Raw genomic sequence first — 20043 nt, 5'->3', positions numbered from 1 at the left:
GTGTTTTGCCAAGAGGATTATTTGTAATGTGGACATTTTCAGAATGTGCGTGTTCTATTTTTTGCCAAAGTACGACAAAAAAAGCAATCTGAAATTGTCTTTATTTTCAAGTTTTAATGCCATGATTTTACCAGTCCGGCCTGCGTGGAAATAGTTTTTCCTCCATGCGGCCCCTGAGCTAACATGAGTTTGACACCCCTGGCCTAGAGGTCCTGTGGAACCTCCTGAGAGTGGCTTGGAAGAACATCCCGTCAGAATGGCAAAGAGGGGTTACAGTCCTCATCCCAAATAAATCAACTCCATCACCATTATAGGCAGTTGAGGAGCATCGCGCTCTTTAATAATAATAATGGATTAGATTTTATATAGCGCTTTTCTATTATTAGATACTCAAAGCGCTCATGGAAGAGAAGATCTTTATCTCCATCCTAGTCAAGAGGTTGACCGAATACCAAAAATGTCGTCGTGTGTAAGCGAATGATATTCATTGGATTTAGGAAAATAAATTATACATCCGAATCGAATCGCGATTCTTATTCATGCCAATTCCAAATTGGCGGGGGACGACCCTTACCCCCCCAAAAAAACAAAACTGTCCTGCTTCGACGGAACAATACTGGTCCTGGAGTTGTAGGAGACTTCCTTGTGGGATGTGTATATTTGAATTATTCTGAACCACATCTCATTTTACAACTGCTTGTTTCCTTCATACTACTTCAGTTGCTTTTAAAAGATGTTTAGTTTAGTTTAGTCTTTATTTGAAGGGACAATGCCCAGAAACATTAAGCTCATTAAGCGTGGCGAAGTTGGGAGAGTGGCTGTGCCAGCAATCTGAGGGTTACTGGTTCAATCCCCACCTTCTACCGTCCTAGTCACGACTAGGGCTGCAACAACTAATCGATTAACATTGATTATAAAAATAGTTGGCGATTAATTTAGTCATCGATTTGTTGGATCTATGCTATGCGCAGAGGCAATTTTTTAATTTCTTAAATTTATTTTTAAATGTTTTATTTTTTATAAACCTTTATTTATAAACTGCAACATGTACAAACAGCTGAGAAACAATAATCAAAATAAGTATGGTGCCAGCATGCTGTTTTTTTTCCAATAAAATACTGGAAAGGATTTAAATGTAGTTTGTCTCTTTTATCCGATTATTAATCGATTAATCGACGTAATAATCAGCAGATTAATCGATTATCAAATTAATCGTTAGTTGCAGCCCTAGTCACGACCTTTGTGTCCTTGAGCAAGACACTTCATCCTTGCTCCTGATGGATCCTGGTTAGCGCCTTGCATGGCAGCTCCCGCCATCAGTGTGTGAACGTGTGTGTGAATGGGTGAATGTGGAAATAGTGTTAAAGCGCTTTGAGTTCCTTAAAAAGGTAGAAAAGCGCTATACAAGTACAACCCCATTTACCATTTTAAATAGCTAATTTCCATCTGCAGTCCCTGGCTACCTAAATTAAAGGGATACAAAAATCATGCAATAAAATTATGACAATAAAATCATGCTATAGCAGGGGTCGGCAACCAGCGGCTCTAGAGCCGCATGCGGCTCTTTAGCGCCACCCTAGTGGCTCTCTGGAGCTTTTTCAAAAATGTATGAAAAATGGAAAAAGATGATGGGAAAAAAAAACATTTTTTGTTTTAGTATGGTTACTGTAGGAGGACAAACATGACACAAACCTCCCTAATTGTTATAAAGCACACTGTTTATATTAAACAGGCTTCACTGATTCGAGTATTTGGCGAGCGCCGTTTTGTCCTACTAATTTTGGCGGTCCGTGAACTCACCTTAGTTTGTTTACATGTGTAACTTTCTCCGACTTTCTAGGACGTGTTTTACGCCACTTCTTTTTCTGTCTCATTTTGTCCACCAAACCTTTAACGTTGTGCATGGAGGCACAAAGGTGAGTTTTGTTGATGTTATTGACTTGTGTGGAGTGCTAATCAGACATATTTGGTCACTGCATGACTGCAAGCTAATCGATGCTAACATGCTATTTAGGCTAGCTATATGTACATATTGCATCATTATGCCTCATTTGTAGCTATATTTGAGCTTATTTAGCTTCCTTTAAGTCCTCTTAATTCAATTTATATATCATGACACACTATCTGTATGTAATATGGCTTCTAATTTGTTGCGGCTCCAGACAGATTTGTTTTTGTATTTTTGGTCCAATATGGCTCTTTCAACATTTTGGGTTGCCGACCCCTGTGCTATAGCATGTAATCAAATTAAGAAAAGTCATAACTTAGACTTAGATAAACTTTAATGATCCACAAGGGAAATTGTTCAATAAAATAAATAAAATAAAATGCCATTTCATTGACACATACTTAATATACAATACAACCACACCTCATTTACATCATCACACAAAGACAATACATGCTCTTTTTAATAGATCATCGCATGATGCCCCCCCCCCCCACACACACACACACCCCCGGATTGTAAATAATGTAAATAATTCAATGTGATTATCTTGTGTGATGACTGTATTATGATGATAGTATATATCTGATAGTATATATCTGTATCATGAATCAATTTAAGTGGACCCCGACTTAAACAAGTTGAAAAACGTATTCGGGTGTTACCATTTAGTGGTCAATTGTACGGAATATGTACTTCACTGTGCAACCTACTAATAAAAGTCTCAATCAATCAATCAAAAAACGAGCCAGTTTTTGGAACGGCTCTTTGAGAGGAACAGCTCCTCCATGTACGGCTCCCTTCGGATCGTTCGCGAACTGCCCTGCAGTAATAAATAGCGGCGCCAGCTTCCTGCCGCCTGCTCGCCAGTGGAGTCTCTAACTGCGTGCAGTTAGCAGGTGACATTATTACGTCTCACACTTCGACAGCCAGACTACTGGAGTCGCCAGCCAACATGTCCAAGCCGCTGACAGACCAGGAGAAGAAGAAACAGATCTCGGTTCGAGGTTTGGCCGGCGTCGAAAACGTCGCGGAGCTCAAAGTCAATTTCAACCGACATCTTCACTTCACGCTGGTCAAGGACAGGAATGTGGCCACCAAGCGGGACTACTACTTCGCGCTGGCCAACACCGTCCGAGACCACCTGGTGGGCCGCTGGATCCGCACTCAGCAGCACTACTATGAGACGGACCCCAAAGTAAGCAACAGTGCCGCAGTTCAATCCTGCACGTACGCGCCGCTGAGGGGAGGGGAGGGGAGGGGCGGGGCGCGCTCACTGGCCTCCACGCTGCAGTGTGCCAGCTGATGCACTCAAACTAAATGAGTGTAGCATTTGTTGCTAACTCTAGCATGAGTGCGTCTGGCTGTCAGACATGTTGGTGCTACCCCGCAGTGCAGCCTGGATGATGCGTTACGTAACGGAGCAGGTCGCCCTCCGCATCCCTCCCACCTCCCACCTCCCAAAATGGCCTCACTGTGAGTGTGAGGCGCTCCACTGCATATTTTCATGTGAGGAAACTAGAGATATCGGACATCCCTAGAGGAAACCCATAATGGCAACTATACATATATTGCAGGGGTGGGCAATTAATTTTTACCGGGGGCCGCATGAGCTACCCGAGCACTGCTGGAGGGCCACATCGACAATATTTCAATTAAATTTTGCTCAATATTATTTTTGATATATACCGTAAGATAAATAATAATAATAATAATAATAGTAATACTTCAACATAGTGTGTGTAACAGCATTCCATGACTAATATATATAAATTAACATTAAAAATAAATGACAGTAAAATAAGCACACGTATGACTGAGGAGTCATAGTGTAACTTTGTGTGGTATTTGAGTTGTCCGACTTTTTGTGTGGCCTTAAACGCACCAGTGGTTTAGTGCTATGCGTGTTGGTGACAGATGACAAGTTGGTTTTGGCCTGGTTTGTACGGCAGGAAATGACTAGTTTTTCGAGATAGAATTGTTTTACTCATGTTTTTGGTGTGGTTATGTCCGAATATAAACAGTTTTGTTCAATAAAGTGATCGATATAATTCCTGTCCTCGAAGCATCTCGATAGACGTTACAATAATTGAACGGTGTTCAATTGAACGGTGTTGACGAACACCATTAGGGCCGCTTGTTGTCACTGTCACTCAAAGTTGCATTGCAAAATTCCATAGAATAAATATGTTTATTTTGTTTATAATTCAGATGGGATTTGATTTGGTGCGCGGCATATATACTTGCTGCGCGCAGCGGACGCTTGAGCAGTGCGCAATTGCGCAGGCACGCACCTTAGGTGAGGGGACGTTGCTTTGCAGTTCATGTGTTGTTGAAAACACGGCATTCCTCATCAACTTTTCTCTTTTTGGCGTCTCGGGTGTAAACCGTGCATCACTTGTCGCTGCATGTGCACCTTCACTCGCAGGTTACACACGGACACACGCCCATAAATAATACTTTTCAAAATAAAAGCAGCACAGTTGTATTGCGCGCAGGACATAGATGTTTTTTCAACTTTATTTTGTAATTGCAGTTGTTCACATTCACTCACAATCACGCATACGTCCACACGGAAGTAATACAAATAACGATTTTCAAAACAAAGCAGCACCGTTGTATTGCACACTCGACATAGATACTTTTTAAAATTTATTTTGTAATTTATAATTGGCCTCACGCGGGCCGGACAGGGACTCACAAAGGGCCGGATGCGGCCCGCGGGCCGCAGAATGCCCAGGTCTGATATATTGCATACCTGGTTTTATACAGCAAAAAACAGTTTGTAATGATGCCTAATGAAGTGATGAGTCTGCGGCTTTTTCCTGCCAGAAAGAATGTCACACGACCCTTTTTGGGGGCGAACAAGCGATGCATATTTGTGTTATTTATATCCTATTTTCCCCCCGCCTCTTCGTGCAGCGGGTCTACTATCTCTCCCTGGAGTTCTACATGGGTCGCACTTTGCAGAACACCATGGTCAACTTGGCCTTGGAGAACGCCTGCGACGAGGCCACCTACCAGGTGAGGCGGGGGAGGAAGTCGAGGCAATGTGTTGTGGATGCTGTGGTTTCACTGTGCTGTCTTCCCAGCTGGGCCTAGACATGGAGGAGCTGCAGGACATCGAGGAAGATGCGGGTCTAGGCAACGGCGGTCTGGGTCGTCTGGCTGGCAAGTCTCCTCGGTGGCCTCTTTGACGGTCTTGTGTCTTGGAAGTTTCTTTGAATCACCTTTTTGTTCTGTCCTCAGCTTGCTTCCTGGACTCCATGGCCTCTCTGGGTTTGGCTGCATACGGATACGGAATCCGCTACGAGTTTGGCATCTTTAATCAGAAGATTGTGGACGGGCGACAGGTATGATGGTGGAATTAGAGCTGCTTCGGACACACTGTAGTGCAGGCCTGGCAATTATTTTGACTCGGGGGCCACATTTAGAGAAAAAAATGTGTCTGGGGGCCGGTATATCTATTTTTAGGAACACTAATATAAAACCTCACAATAATGTCTGATTGAATGCTAAAAACGTTATGACAGACCGCCTTAAAAAACGTAATGGAATTTTAAATGTTTCTATGAACGATAAAACACTGAATATTGACAAAATATGAATGTCACACCCCCTTTCGATCGACATATTTTACAATCAAGTGAAACGCAACAAAAATGCAACAAACAGTGAAATATGAACACGATGGGGTACAAAATAAACCCACCTACAATCTGATACATCCGATATTTGCTGAATTCCCCCCAGGGATCAATAAAGTACTTTCTATTCTGTTCTATTCTATTCTATTCTATTCTATTCTATTCTATTCTATTCTATTCTATTCTATATATCACTAAGCTTCAGAACTTTGTTGTAAAAAATCTAATTCCACGTCTGTGGAAACGCTTCCCGCCCACACTGCTTGGTGCCTCGTCTGAGCTGCTGTGACGTAGATCAGTGGTCCCCGACCACCGGGCCGCGGACCGGTACCCAAGAAATTAAAAAAAAAAAATATATATATATATATATTAATTTTTTTTATTAAATCAACATAAAGAACACAATATATACATTATATAAATATAAATCAATACAGTCTGCATGGATACAGTCCGTAGGCACACATGATTGTATTTCTCTATGCCAAAAAAAAAAAAAAAAAATTTTTTTTTTTTACTAAACCCCCCCCCCCCCCCCCCCAGTCCGTGGGACGAATTTTCTAGCATTGACCGGTCCGCAAGTACAAAAAGGTTGGGGACCACTGACGTAGAAGACCATAGTAACTAATTAGATGACCATAGTAACTAATTAGATTACCAAAGTAACTGGTATATCATCCATAAGCGCAGATTCCAACCATAGAAATACTTTGTATAGTTGAAGACTTACGGTCATTAGAAAACATCACTGCACATCATAATGGCAGCTACACTTTCCATCTTAAAGATCTAAAAAAATTATTTGGGAATGTCCGGCGGGCCAGATTGAAAAGCTCAACCGCATGTGGCCCTCGGGCCTTAATTTGCCCAGGTCTGCTGTAGTGTGTACAACAGTGCTGTTCAAGTAAATAGGGGCCACATTTCTGGACAGTTCTGCTTTTGGTCAATTTATGTTGTCAGAGTTACAGGAGTGCCCTGCTGATTTAATAATAATAATTAGCTTTATTGTCTCAGAGGAGAAATTTGTCTTGGACATCAAGACACAGCGTTTTACATACATACATACATACATACATACATACATACATACACACATACAGTTCATCTGACAATACAGTGAACAGTGCGCAGTAGGGGTGTAACGGTACGTGTATTTGTATCGAACCGTTTTGGTACGGGGGTTTCGGTTCGGTGTGGATGTGTACCGAACGAGTTTCCACACGGACATATTAAGTAGCGTACTGCACGTTGTGTAAACAATACTCAAAATGCCGGACATTTGAGGCATTTAAGAAACTCCGCCCTGACAGCTCCGCAAAAGAGGACATGTCCGGTGAAAAGAGGACGTATGGTCAGTCTATCGTAGCATGCTAGCAAAAGAGGACATGTCTGGGCTAGGATAGACTGACCATACGTCCTCTTTTCACCGGACATGTCCTCTTTTGCGGGGCTGTCCAGGCGGAGTTTCTTAAATGCCTCAAATGTCCGGCATTTTGAGTTAGGGTTGCGTGTATTAACAATGTACGTTCAGGGTTAAGAAGGGGTTAAAAACAAAACAAATTGTGCGTGCAGCAGCATTCTTGAGGGAGGGGCAGAGACAGAGAGAGCGAGAGAGTTATGATAAACGCGCATGCGTCGCCAGGCTCTGCTTTTTATCCATAGATTTATCAGATTACATTTTTTATTATCTATAGCAGGGGTGTCAAAAGTGTGCCCCGGAGGCCATTTGCGGCCCACAGCTAATGTTTTAAAGGCCCACGGCACATTCTAAAAATACTAATAAAATAAACAAAAACATAACAAAAGTGAAATAAGAGCTTAAAGGTGAAATGTAATTTAGAAAAAGTTGCAATGTTGACTAATAAAACAAAGCTGTTTTTTTTTTCTTTCAAACTGTCATTGCTCAAAAGATAATATTGAATCAAAATCAATGTTATTATGAATTATTGACCTATCCAAGGTTCTGATTACTTCACATCAAATATTCCACTAAGAAAAATATTTTTGTTGGAAGATTTTGCAAATTTGGTAAATAAATATCCCAAAAATTTATATTTTGTTGTTTTCTTACTGTACCGAAAATTAACCGAACCGTGACCTCTAAACCGAGGTATGTACCGAACCGAAATTTTTGTGTACCGTTACACCCCTAGTGCGCAGGTGTATCAGTTGGTTATGAGATCACACATTACACTCCCCCCGTATTGCACACCTCCCGTATTGCACTATCCCAATATTGCACTCCTTATGATTGCATCCTATTATTACAGTAGTTTTCTGTTAAGTGCTTTGATTGCCAGTGGGAAATCTATACCTGTTGAGTTTGTATGTTGCTGTTCTGTACCGTTTACCATTTGGCATCAACACAATGTCACTGAAGTATGTGGTGTGGGTCACGGGCCACGTACCCTCTATGGTGCGCGCCTGCGCAATTGCGCTCTGCTCACGCGTCCTCTGCGCACAGCAAATTAATGCCGCGCAGGAAATCAAAAATCCCATCTGAACTCTAAACGAAATAAACACATTACAATTTATTCTGTATGATTTTGCAATGCAACCCTGTGAGAGACAGGTGACAACAAGAGTGGCCCCAATGAATAAAACAATCTTTGTCAACACAGTTCAATTATTGTCTGTCGAGACACTTTAAGGACAGGAATTCCATCAATCACTTTATTGAGCAAAACTGTTTGTAACCACACCAAAAACATGAGTAAAAAAACTTTTATCTATAAAAACTGGCAATTTTCTGCCATACAAACCAGGTTTAAACCAACGTTATCATCCGTCGTTTCAACAGCAGCCGCTCGCTCTCTCACCTGCACCAACACAAGCACTCATGGCACTTAGCCAGTGCTGCGTTTATGGCCACACAAAAAGTCGGACAACCCCAACGCCACACAATGTGTAAATGCCAGGTTGTAACACTCTGACTCCTCAATCAGATGTGTGCTTATTTTACTGCCATTTATTAAGAATGTTAATCTAAGGATATTATTCATGACACATTGTCACTAGATTTCCTAAATGCTAATAAAAAGATGTATTTTACAGACAGAAAGTTACAGGAACTAAATGTAATCTCTGAAAGGGGTAACATTTCTTTTAAAGGCAGGACCCACAGCCAGACATACAATACAAGCACATAGGTCATGAAAAACAGGTTTTTTTGTTATTGTCATTGTAAGAGGGCAAAATCACTTATTTCAGAAAATTATTTTAATAAAACATTTAAATTGTTATGATGTCAGTTTTGGGACAGGTACACAGTGTGCACATCTGATGTTGCTCACATGTGCTCCACTGAATGCTCAGGGAGTTTGTGCGTTTGCTCACACACATGAAAAGTTAGAGGGAACATTGGTCACGGGTGATTTTAAGACCCTGCTTCCTTGCGGTCTTGTTGAATATTTATTGAAGGGAGCAAAGGGGCTGCATGCCAATTATTTTACCAGCTCTCTTGATAAGGTTTTAAAGTTGGGTTTTGAGTTTGACAGACAGATTTCCAAACCATGTGGAGATGCCATAACATATGACAGATTCAATGTTTTCAAGGACCTACTACAAAAAAGGCAGTCGAAAATCATTATGTGTAGGGAATCTGCTGCAAAAATGTTAGTCTCACACATTTTGTTTTTTAACTCGTTGGCCACAAGTTGAATAACTCCGTCGATGATGAAAAAGAGAGGACCTAAAATAGAACTTTGAGGAACACCAGTAATCGAAGAAGATAAACAAATGATTTCTGGCTGCATCTGAAGTAAACAAGTTACAGCAACTCCTTCATTACATGAATCAGAAATTATTATTATTATTAAGAATTTAGAAAAAAAATTGTGACTGACAAAAAGGAGTTTTAAACGGAGGCCTTGAAGAATGCAATTATTTATGCAAATCACACATTTGGCGAAATCAGAAACAGGAGAACTCGGGTGTTTTTTTTAATTTGCTGCAAAATCGTTTGTCTCTCCAGTTTTGAACTAAACTCAGGGCTGATATGGTGTCATTCTTGGGCAGGTGAGTAACTCTGGTTGCTATCTGTACCTTGGTGGAATCCTGCAAGGATCACATCTTTGACCTTCTTGGACCTGCCATCATGTCGATATGTATTTGTTTGAAAAAGTACACAACCAACAATAGTTTGTTCAAACACCCTGTGGCATTAGAATGGGCAGAAATATGCATGTAATAAATAATAAAAAAATGTTTTATTTTTAATACATCAATTCGCAAAATACACAAACACCAGTCCAAAGTTTGAAGGAGAAAAGGTCTCCAAACTTTAGACTGGTACCTTTTAAAAAATGTTAATGCACAAGGCTTTCTGTGGAGCTAAAGCAACACGACTGCACAGGTGGAGGAGGCCGACGACTGGCTGCGTTACGGCAACCCCTGGGAGAAGGCTCGGCCCGAGTACATGCGCCCTGTCCACTTCTACGGACGAGTGGAGCACACGGCCGACGGCATCAAATGGGTGGACACGCAGGTAAGTGCTTCTGGTAAACAATCAGACTTCCACAATTGATAGGAATGTTTGGTTTTTTGTATCCAGGTGGTCCTGGCCCTCCCGTACGACACCCCCGTGCCAGGATACAGGAACAACATCGTCAACACCATGAGGCTGTGGTCTGCTAAGGCTCCGTGTGACTTCAACCTCCAGGACTGTCAGTCAAACACTTTGCCCTCAAGAATAGCATGAGAAAGTCATTTGCTGTTGTTGTTGTTGTTGCTGCACTATAGTTAACGTTGGTGGCTACATCCAAGCGGTGCTCGACAGGAACCTGGCTGAGAACATCTCCAGGGTCCTCTACCCTAACGATAATGTGAGTATCAGGGCTATTTCTTGCAGTATTAGGCAGTTTCTGACAAAAGCGAGAGGAAGGAAGTAAGTTTGGACATACTTTAAAGTAGGCTGTATACAGCAGGGCCCCTCAATAGGTGGCCCGCCAAGACTTTTCAACCAAATGTAAACCATTCAGTCTCACTGGAGGTGTTCACTCATGCAGTACTACCTATGCTCTGCAGAAGGCAACAGTGAGGCGCACATATCAGGGTCGTGTATAGAGAGCGTATGGGCAACTAAATGAGAGGCGCTATGTTTGGTTACTAGGACGTGTGCGGCTCTGCCCGGAAGGATGCATTTGCAGTCGATCTGATGTTCGTTTTCCTGACAAAATAAACCAAAATCCATCAGTTTACTACCGCTTGTCTGTCGCGGGGGTGCTGGAGTCTATCCCAGCCGCATTCGGGCGGAAGGCGGGGTACACCCTGGACAACATTCACTCACGAGGGCCAATGTAGTGTTGCCAATCAACCTATCCCCAGGTGCATGTCTTTGGAGGTGGGAGGAAGCCGGAGTACCCGGAGGGAACCCACGCAGTCACGAGTAGAACATGCAAACTCCACACAGAAAGACCCAGAGGCCAGGGATCGAACCCAGGACCTTCTTTATTGTGAGGCACATGCACTAACTCTGCATTGTAGTTCCGCATAAAAAGAAACCAAAATAATAAGTTCAAATATAGTTCTAAATATACAGCGGCTCATAAACTTTGCGTAATACATGCTTTTATTTGGTCAAAGCAGTGTATGTATTATAATAATCATGCAATGTTTAGTGACCAGCGGCTCTCTAGCACGCTCTCGCCAGCAAAATGTACATTAAAAAAAACCGACCAAAAACAAACGTATTACCCTTATTTTGCCAAAATCCTCATTAGGTTTGGACCAACAATTACGGAGAAATTATCACTTTTGTGTGAAGGATGTCAACTGTGGTGTTTGCCTCCAATGTATTGTTTGTAATCACTGCGCTATATATGTCTGTGCTTTTACTTTTGCTATTTTTCATAGGTTTTGCTGTGGCGAGTCATGACTCCCTGATTTCATTGTCACCATATTAACTTGAATACTGAACTAATGCTGCTTTTTATTACAATATTTATTAGTTTAGTTTGGATTATTGGTGACACATGCAGAAAAGGTGCAATTTTGAAGCAAAGTTTTGTCATGCAAAGTGTATTAATTCACTGTCACTGAGAGTGTGATATACCACGTCTCCCATGTGCATGTATGCTTGCTTACCTCACACAAGAAACAGTTTTTATTGGCTATGCACTATCCAGCCTTCCTGGCGAACTTTCACTTCCGGTGTTCTTCTCCTGTTAGGGTTTGCTGCAAACGTAGGCAATTGCTTCCCGCATTTTTGGCGAGTGGCACATCCCCACGCCGCTCAACAGGGCATGTTTACACAACAAACACTCGGAAAACGTTCTTCAACAAAATAAATGTATAATGAGGACGAGCAGTGTAGCTTGGCTGCGGCTTCAAACTGGTACGTAACACGGCGCCCTGTAGTCACATGGGTGCCTTTTGACCAATCTTTGAGGAGATCGCTTTAAATCGGGTTGTCCATACTCTCTCTATACACGACTCCGACACACGTCACAACAAAGCAGCAGACATGCATGTGAAATGTAAAGAAACATGGTGCTAATACCAAGTCTTAAAATAAAGGTACACATTAAAAATTGGACATTTGAAATAAGCTTTTCCCAAAAAATGCAGTACAGCGCTCATGTTTTTACTTTCTGACATATCAAGTATGATTTAAAGGAATATACCAAACCTGCAACTCCAAACCCCAATACTCAGTGAATGAGTGATGGATTCTCAGTTCTTTGCAGCGCTTTGAGTGTCTAGAAAAGCGCTTTATAAATCTAATCCATTATTATTAGCATGTGTTGCAAACTATCTAGAATCGATCATTGTGTTTAGTCATTTCCAGTGAATAGTCCTATACAAGCTGTACACTGACTACTCTATCCAAGTTTACTTTTTTTTATTGTATTGTCAATTGAAGAGAGAAATTTCAAGATGCTGTCTGGTTGCATTAGCGCTTATAAAATGGGAGCACAGAGAGACAATTGTTCCCATGCAATGATTTGATGATTGACAAGAATGTTGTGTGTTACATCAGTTCTTCGAGGGCAAGGAGCTTCGTCTCAAGCAGGAGTACTTTGTAGTCGCCGCCACGCTTCAAGACATCATTCGGCGATTCAAAGCTTCCAAGTTTGGCTCCACCGAGTTTGTGCGCATGGATCTGTCGGCGCTGCCCAAAAAGGTGGGGTCAAAAAAAGGAGGGGGGGGGGGGTTGTTTGTGAGGACATGGGGGCGGTCACGTTCTTTGTGTCTGCTAGGTGGCCATCCAGCTGAATGACACACATCCTGCTTTAGCCATCCCTGAGCTGATGAGGATCCTGGTCGATGTTGAGAAACTCCCTTGGGAGAAGGTTTATAAACTTATTATTATATAGAACATTGGCAGCTTATATCGACCGTTTAAGTAGTCCACTTAGACTCTCTGTCTGTCAGGCGTGGGACATCGTGGTGCGTACATGTGCCTACACCAACCACACCGTTCTGCCTGAGGCCTTGGAGCGCTGGCCGGTGGATCTCTTCCACAACCTGCTGCCTCGTCACCTGGAGATCATCTACGAGATCAACAGGAGGCACCTGGAGGTACAGCATTTCTGGCTTTGTCTCTTTGCCGTCGTCATCATCACGGCCTGTGCTTCCAGCGCATCACTAAGCTCTATCCCGACGACGCTGACCGCGTACGCCGCATGTCCCTCATCGAGGAGGGGGACGTCAAGAAGATCAACATGGCTCACCTGTGCATCGTGGGGTCGCACGCCGTCAACGGAGTAGCCCGCATTCACTCTGAGATCATCAAAAGCACTGTGTAGGGCCTCTCGTCTGTGCTTGTTCGTGTGCGCTTGGTAAACAAATAACCAATCTTTGCTGTGACTCGGGCAGCTTCAAGGATTTCTACAACATGGATCCTCACAAGTTCCAGAACAAGACCAACGGCATCACACCGAGGCGCTGGCTTCTTATGTGCAACCCAGGACTAGCCGATGTCATCGCCGAGGTGTGTGGAGATACGATCGATAATTATGTGATAATGTTATAGTGAAATTGACAGAAATAGGAACTTGTTAGCCTTCAGTAATGTTTCCCTCTCTAAAAATGTTGATAATGTTGGACTTTTATTGCTGATCTGATCACTCCTATTGTCCACTATTCTGTGTGTCAGTTTATTTGGTCGCCCTCTAGTGGTAGCTTTGAGCATTGCAGTGTCACGTCCACTGAAATGACAGCTAGTGGCCTCCTTTACAATGGTTGAGTTGATTTCCAACATTGAGGGACATCACATTTTTGCACAATTCAAGTCCAAAAAGGAGTAGGAAGAAGCAGAGCTTATTTAATCTTAGTTCACTGTTTATTTCAAGACTTCACCAGATGACAAATGCATGTTTCAACTTTGAAGTTATAAAGTTAAAGTCTCAATGAGTGTCACACACACACACACACTGGGTGTGGTGAAATGTGTCCTCTGCATTTGACCCATCCCCATGTTCACCCCCTGGGAGGTGAGGTGAGGGGAGCAGTGAGCAACAGCGTGCGCTGCGCTCGGGAAATATTGACTGACTTTGATTTTGGGTTTTGACCACCTTCTTCAGAGAATTGGCGAGGACTACATCAGGGATCTTGACCAGCTGAAGGGGCTTCTGGACTTTGTAGACGACGACGCTTTCATCCGCGACGTCGCCAAAGTCAAACAAGTAAGATCCCCAATAAGACAGTTGTTTTGCTGCCAGTCAAAAACTGCGATGTCTTTTCTGGGCTGCAGGAGAACAAGATCAAGTTTGCCGCCCACCTTGAGGAGCACTACCGCGTAAAGATCAACGCCAGCTCCATGTTCGACGTGCAGGTGAAGAGGATCCACGAGTACAAGCGGCAGCTGCTCAACTGCCTGCACATCATCACGCTCTACAACCGTGGGTGCTTTTTTCTCAGCCAGATGGCAGCAGCTTGAAGAGGATCTGAACATCTTCCCTGTTTTTATGTTCACTTGCAGGCATCAGGAAGGAGCCCAACAAACCTTGGACCCCGAGGACCGTCATGATCGGAGGAAAGGTAATATTGTTCTCTAAAAGTAAAAGTTGAGACACAGTAGATGTTTGTCGTAATAAATATGATTAGAACATTTTAACATTATGTTTGTGTTCAATTACAGTAACTGTTTATCCTAAACACTCCTGCCACTTCATTTTACACACTGTGGCATTTTTAAATGTTTTTTTCCCCACAATAATATCGTAAAGTAAGATTTTGATATTGTTCCATCCCTAGAGAATACTAATGAATACTAATAGCATGGTAGGACAATACTACTAGGGTGGTAGGAGAATACTAATAAGATGGTAAAAGAATACTACTAGGTAGAAGAGACAGTGGGTGACTTGGACAGGAAACATGCATTAGCTTTATAACTCTGTGTCCAGGCGGCGCCAGGTTACCACATTGCCAAGCTGATCATCAAGTTGATCACATCAATCGGCGACGTGGTCAACAACGACCCAGTGGTGGGAGATCGTCTCAAGGTCATCTTTCTGGAGAACTACAGAGTCACTCTTGCAGAGAAAGGTGAAGAAAGCATTCCGGCATATTCACGTCACACATTTATTTATAAAAAAAAAACAAAAAAGGTTTTTGACGAAATCTGCCGAACTCCACAGTCATCCCAGCGGCTGATCTGTCCGAGCAGATCTCCACGGCCGGCACCGAGGCGTCCGGCACGGGCAACATGAAGTTCATGCTGAACGGCGCCCTCACCATCGGCACCATGGACGGCGCCAACGTGGAGATGGCGGAGGAGGCCGGCGAGGAGAACTTCTTCATCTTTGGCATGAGAGTGGATGACGTGGAGGCTCTGGAGAAGAAAGGGTGAGGAAGGGGATTTCCTAATCATGGACTTTACTTCCTGGTGTGTTAACTAAGCTCGACATGTTGCTTGTGCAGCTATGATGCGTTGGCGTACTACAACCGCATCCCTGAGCTGAAGCAGGCTGTGTCTCAGATAGCAGGAGGCTTGTTCAGCCCGCACCAAGTGGACCTTTTCAAAGATCTGGTTAACATGCTGATGCACCACGACAGGTCCTGGCCCTTTCAGTTTTTTCAATAGTCCAAAATATCTATCATAAATAACTGGGTCTGGGTGGACTTTGTTTGCAGGTTCAAGGTGTTTGCAGACTACGAGGCGTACATGGAATGTCAGGAGAAAGTGAACGTACTCTACAAGGTCAGTGAATGTATCAACAGTTCTTTAATTCCAAGGCTTTGTCCAGGACATTTCTAAGCCAGACAGCCCGTGTCTTAATTATGTACTACCACTTAGGGCCTGATCTACTAAGATGCAAATAACAAGTGCCGAATAGCATGTGCAAACTGTAAAATTGTGTGTTATTAGTGGGTGTCTTGCAGGAGATCTACTAAAACCGTGTGCAATTAAATGCAAAAGTAGTGCAGACCACCATATTTAAATGAGGATTTTTTAACCTGGCTGTCATCATAGAGACACTCATTTCCCATCTAAATTCATGTTGTCATGCTCTCCTACCTGTGCTGTTTTGCAACGTTTTTGAACATGTAGCACACGTCTCGAAAGTGTGATGTGGAAATGCAATGCATTGTGGTTCTTGCTTGTGTCTGAATAGCTTTTTTAAATGGCTGAATGCAGGACTCAGTCCTAAAGTTGTGTTCTTTTAACAAGTTCATGGTGCAAACATGCGACATAATTAACTGCCACAATGGTTGTCATGATCTCTTCATAAAAAAATTATTTGGGATTTGACAAGTGGTAGAAAATGAATGAATGAATGCATGGATAAATGGATGGATTGTCTCATTTCCAGCGTAGAAGCAAAGCCAAGGAAGTCCGGTTAATGAGCTAATAAAGCGACAATAATTAGCCTGGACAGTAGCTGTGAGATGATTAAACATCACTTTTAACGCCATCACCTGGTACATGTTGGTGTGTTTATGGCATTTTCACACTGGTAGGTTTGATTCAAAGCCGGTTTTATTCTGTTGCGCATGTAGCTTTTAGTAGGCTGTTGGCATTAGCTGCTAAACTATCTGCGGGTTAAGAAAAACTTATAGTATTTAGGGGGAAAAAGCAATACCCTTATTATATACAGAGTACTGGTATTTTTCGGTACCAGTTCCTAATTGGATCAGTCCAGAAAGACCGTTAAAATTCTGGACTAATGACTAATCCAGCTGATCGTCATCATTTTGACACGGTGTCATATTCGGTTCAAGTGACGCTACTAAGCACGGGTAGTTGATAATCAGCTTTGAATAATCACAAATAAAGCAACACCACACCAAAGTTTGTAACACAACATTTCTTCCGAGTCCCCAAAGTCACGCACGCGAATAATAAAAATGTCAGTTTGAAGCGAACACCATTTAACATATGACAGCAGCTACGGCGCTACATCAGCCTGACAGGCCAATATTAATCCAGTCAAACATTTGAAATAATCCCTGGGTTTTTTATTTCTATAATACACACACGACACAGACACAAATATGTCAACACTGGCCTCCGGTCCGTCACTCAAATAGGTTTGTATGCAACATAAACACGAATAACAATTCCTATTGTTAAAAAATGCACACCCACCTAACATGTTAATTGATTTTATTGATTTATATTAAATATTTATTATGAGATCATGTTAAAGGTCTGTGAATACACATGAATACTATACATTGTTATTCAATTCGAACAACTGTATTAGTCCCTCAAGAAGCAAATTTGGAGCAGCAGGTTGTCCTACACATGGCCCACAATAAAGTCAATAACTACATAAACAGTACAACAATACAACCCTCTGAAGAATTTAAAAGTTTAAGAGTCTGAGTGCAGAGGAGACGAATAATTTGGAAAAGCGATTTGTTTTACACCTACAAAGGGCATAACATCGCCCTGAAGGCAACAGACAATTCACCTGCAAGGACATTGCTCAGGGAGGCTAAAATGCTCTTTGCTTTTCAGAAGATTTGCTGGTTGCAGAAGAAGTTTAAGTCTCTTAGTTTTACTCCGGTAATTTTAGAGCAAGACTTAACAATACTAGTCAGGCTGTTTTATTATTTATTTATTCAGTCTTTAACTGAAAGACAGTGAAACCAACAAATGAAAGAAAAACACATCCATCTATTTTCTGCCGCTTGTCCCTTTTGGAGTCGCGGGGGGTGCTGGAGCCTATCTCAGCTGCATTCGAGCGGAAGGCGGGGTATACCCTGGACAAGTCGCCACCTCATCACAGGGCCAACACAGATAGACAGACAACATTCACACTCACAAGACTCTCAAATGCTTGATAGAAACAACCGAGTATAGCAGGCCTGATATTATTATTCATGACTTTATTACTATTATTTTAAATGTTATTATAGGGACAAGCGGTAGACTATGGATGGATGTATATAGTGAGTGTAATTAATAGAAACACAGTGATAGATCTGTGTGGTCTTTACATAACTGCATTGCACCTTGTACGATTAACTTGTTTAAGACCTAAAAAGCAGGTGTTGATAAAAGACTTCCCTGCTGTGAGAAGCGATATCATGATGTTGCCGGTGGGTGCATAACCTCTTATGCTAACACAAAATGCATATGTTCACATCTTTATTTGCACAAATTACCTGTATGGTAATTAATATACATACCTAAACCCTTGTCATAGATCAATAACTGAGAAGACTTTAAATATTTCCCAAACTAATGCAAAGTGTATTTCAGACTTGAAATATATTTAGTTTGACATAAAGTACTGTTGACTTACATCTCTTTCTGATGTAAAATTCCAAGGTTTTGCATATACCCAGAGAGCCTTTACCGACTTGGCATTCCGAAATGTTTCACCTGTGTAAAAACTAACTCTGACGATCGAGATACGGGACAAATTCGTCAACTTGCTCAAATGTGGCAAGCTTTTGGAACAGGGTGCAGTTTGTTTCACTACGATCCATTTTAATCCAGTTAATTGCTCTCTTACAATACCGCTGTTAGAGTACAGCTATGTAAACAAAAACTTTGTCCAGCAACAATGGCTAGCCAGTCCCCACAACGCTATATCCTATAATCTGTACCACCCTTACTGCAATACAGAATCCCAGTCTAGACAACCAAACCTATTTTTAGCATGCTGAAGATGCACTCTAAGAGACTGCACGACAACACCAGCAGTAACTGCGATAGCGCACTGGAATGAAAATGCATTTTGCAATAACTTGTTTTTTTCCCTATATAGGCGTTATAGCCAACATATGAAAAAGGAACACCTTTATTATAAACAAAAAAACACCAGCAGACATTGTTTTGGTGTCTCCAAATCAGTCCTTAATTTATCAGTATAAAAATAGAATTTCTGGACAGACGATTTGCTAGAAATATGTCGATCGTCAACATGAGCACGGAAGAGTCTCTCTTCCCGGGTGACATATTGTAGCTATCGCCTTCTTCTGAATGCAGCAAGGCCGTTTGTGTGTAACTTTGCTAGTTAATTAAGTTAAAGTACCAATGATTGTCACACACAGACTTTGTGTGGTGAGATTACGCTCTGCATTTGACCCATCACCCTCAACCCCTGGGAGGTGAGGGGAGCAGTGAGCAGCAGCGGTGGCCGCACCCGGAAATAATTTTTTGCACGCACATTCCAAACGCGCTAAATATAGGCACAAAACAGCGGCTGCTAAACGGTTTCAATTTGATAAATCACACTGAGTGCTAAATGATTATATTTGTGTCTCCTCTTCCTACTATTGTGGGCGTTCAGATGATCATGAATACAGACAAGCTAGATGGATTTCCTTCCTTATTTCACTCATTCATTAGAGACAATCCTCTGCGCGCAAGGTTAGTTTGCGCTATCATGTTTGCATATGTTTAATACACGCAAATCTTTTAGTATAACATCGTTTTGTGTGCATACAGGTGCAGTACTGCAAAATGCATTGCACGGCAAGTACTTGGACATTAGTACACTTCAATAAGTAATATACTGTGTACTTTGTTCTTGAGGGCAATGATTTTGACAGTGTAGTGTCCCAAATTCATTACGGTACTTTCTTTGTCCTCTCTCCTTTTTTAATTGTGAGTTGCAACCACTCGTCTAGTCTCTCTCTCCTTCAGCTGTGTAGCTAAGATGGCGACTATTGGGGGTGATTTATGGGCAATCGCTGCACACTCAACCTTTTGCAACATGTGGTTACTGGTAGTGCACTGCATTTTACATCTCTGTATGAGTATCGCTGTTTGGATGGACCCACCCATCCCATGCCATGCTCAGCCTCATCCTGTTTTTTTGTGTGTTTTTTTGGCCAGAACCCTAAAGAGTGGACCAAGATGGTGATCCGGAACATTGCCGCCTCTGGTAAATTCTCCAGCGACCGCACCATTTCCCAGTACGCCAGGGAGATCTGGAACATCGAGCCCAGTTTGGAGAAGCTGGGTGCCCCAGATGATCCCCGCTAAAGTGCACGTAGACTCCCCCAGCCCCGCCCACTTCTAACGCACCCCCAAACCCCTGC

At 42.3% G+C, this 20043-nt stretch overlaps 1 protein-coding gene across 1 annotated transcript; it reads left to right on the top strand.

The window, feature by feature from the left end:
• Window positions 1–2797: 2797 nt before the first annotated feature.
• On the top strand, window positions 2798–20018 carry LOC133661674 (glycogen phosphorylase, muscle form-like). Its single transcript, XM_062065062.1, has 20 exons — window positions 2798–3146; window positions 4871–4972; window positions 5041–5119; window positions 5198–5301; window positions 9950–10081; window positions 10148–10259; window positions 10336–10418; window positions 12575–12718; window positions 12795–12887; window positions 12970–13116; window positions 13176–13339; window positions 13414–13528; window positions 14121–14222; window positions 14291–14438; window positions 14519–14577; window positions 14946–15087; window positions 15180–15387; window positions 15463–15597; window positions 15676–15742; window positions 19838–20018. Exons 1-20 carry the CDS (start codon window positions 2904–2906, stop codon window positions 19985–19987), a joined length of 2529 nt encoding a protein of 842 aa, XP_061921046.1. The 5' UTR covers window positions 2798–2903; the 3' UTR covers window positions 19988–20018.
• Window positions 20019–20043: the final 25 nt, after the last annotated feature.

This window comes from Entelurus aequoreus, linkage group LG12, assembly GCF_033978785.1.
Source record: "Entelurus aequoreus isolate RoL-2023_Sb linkage group LG12, RoL_Eaeq_v1.1, whole genome shotgun sequence".
Taxonomy (NCBI): Eukaryota; Metazoa; Chordata; class Actinopteri; order Syngnathiformes; family Syngnathidae; genus Entelurus; species Entelurus aequoreus.
The sequence above is the reverse complement of the archived record's forward strand: the minus strand, read 5'-3'. Positions and strand labels throughout refer to the sequence as shown.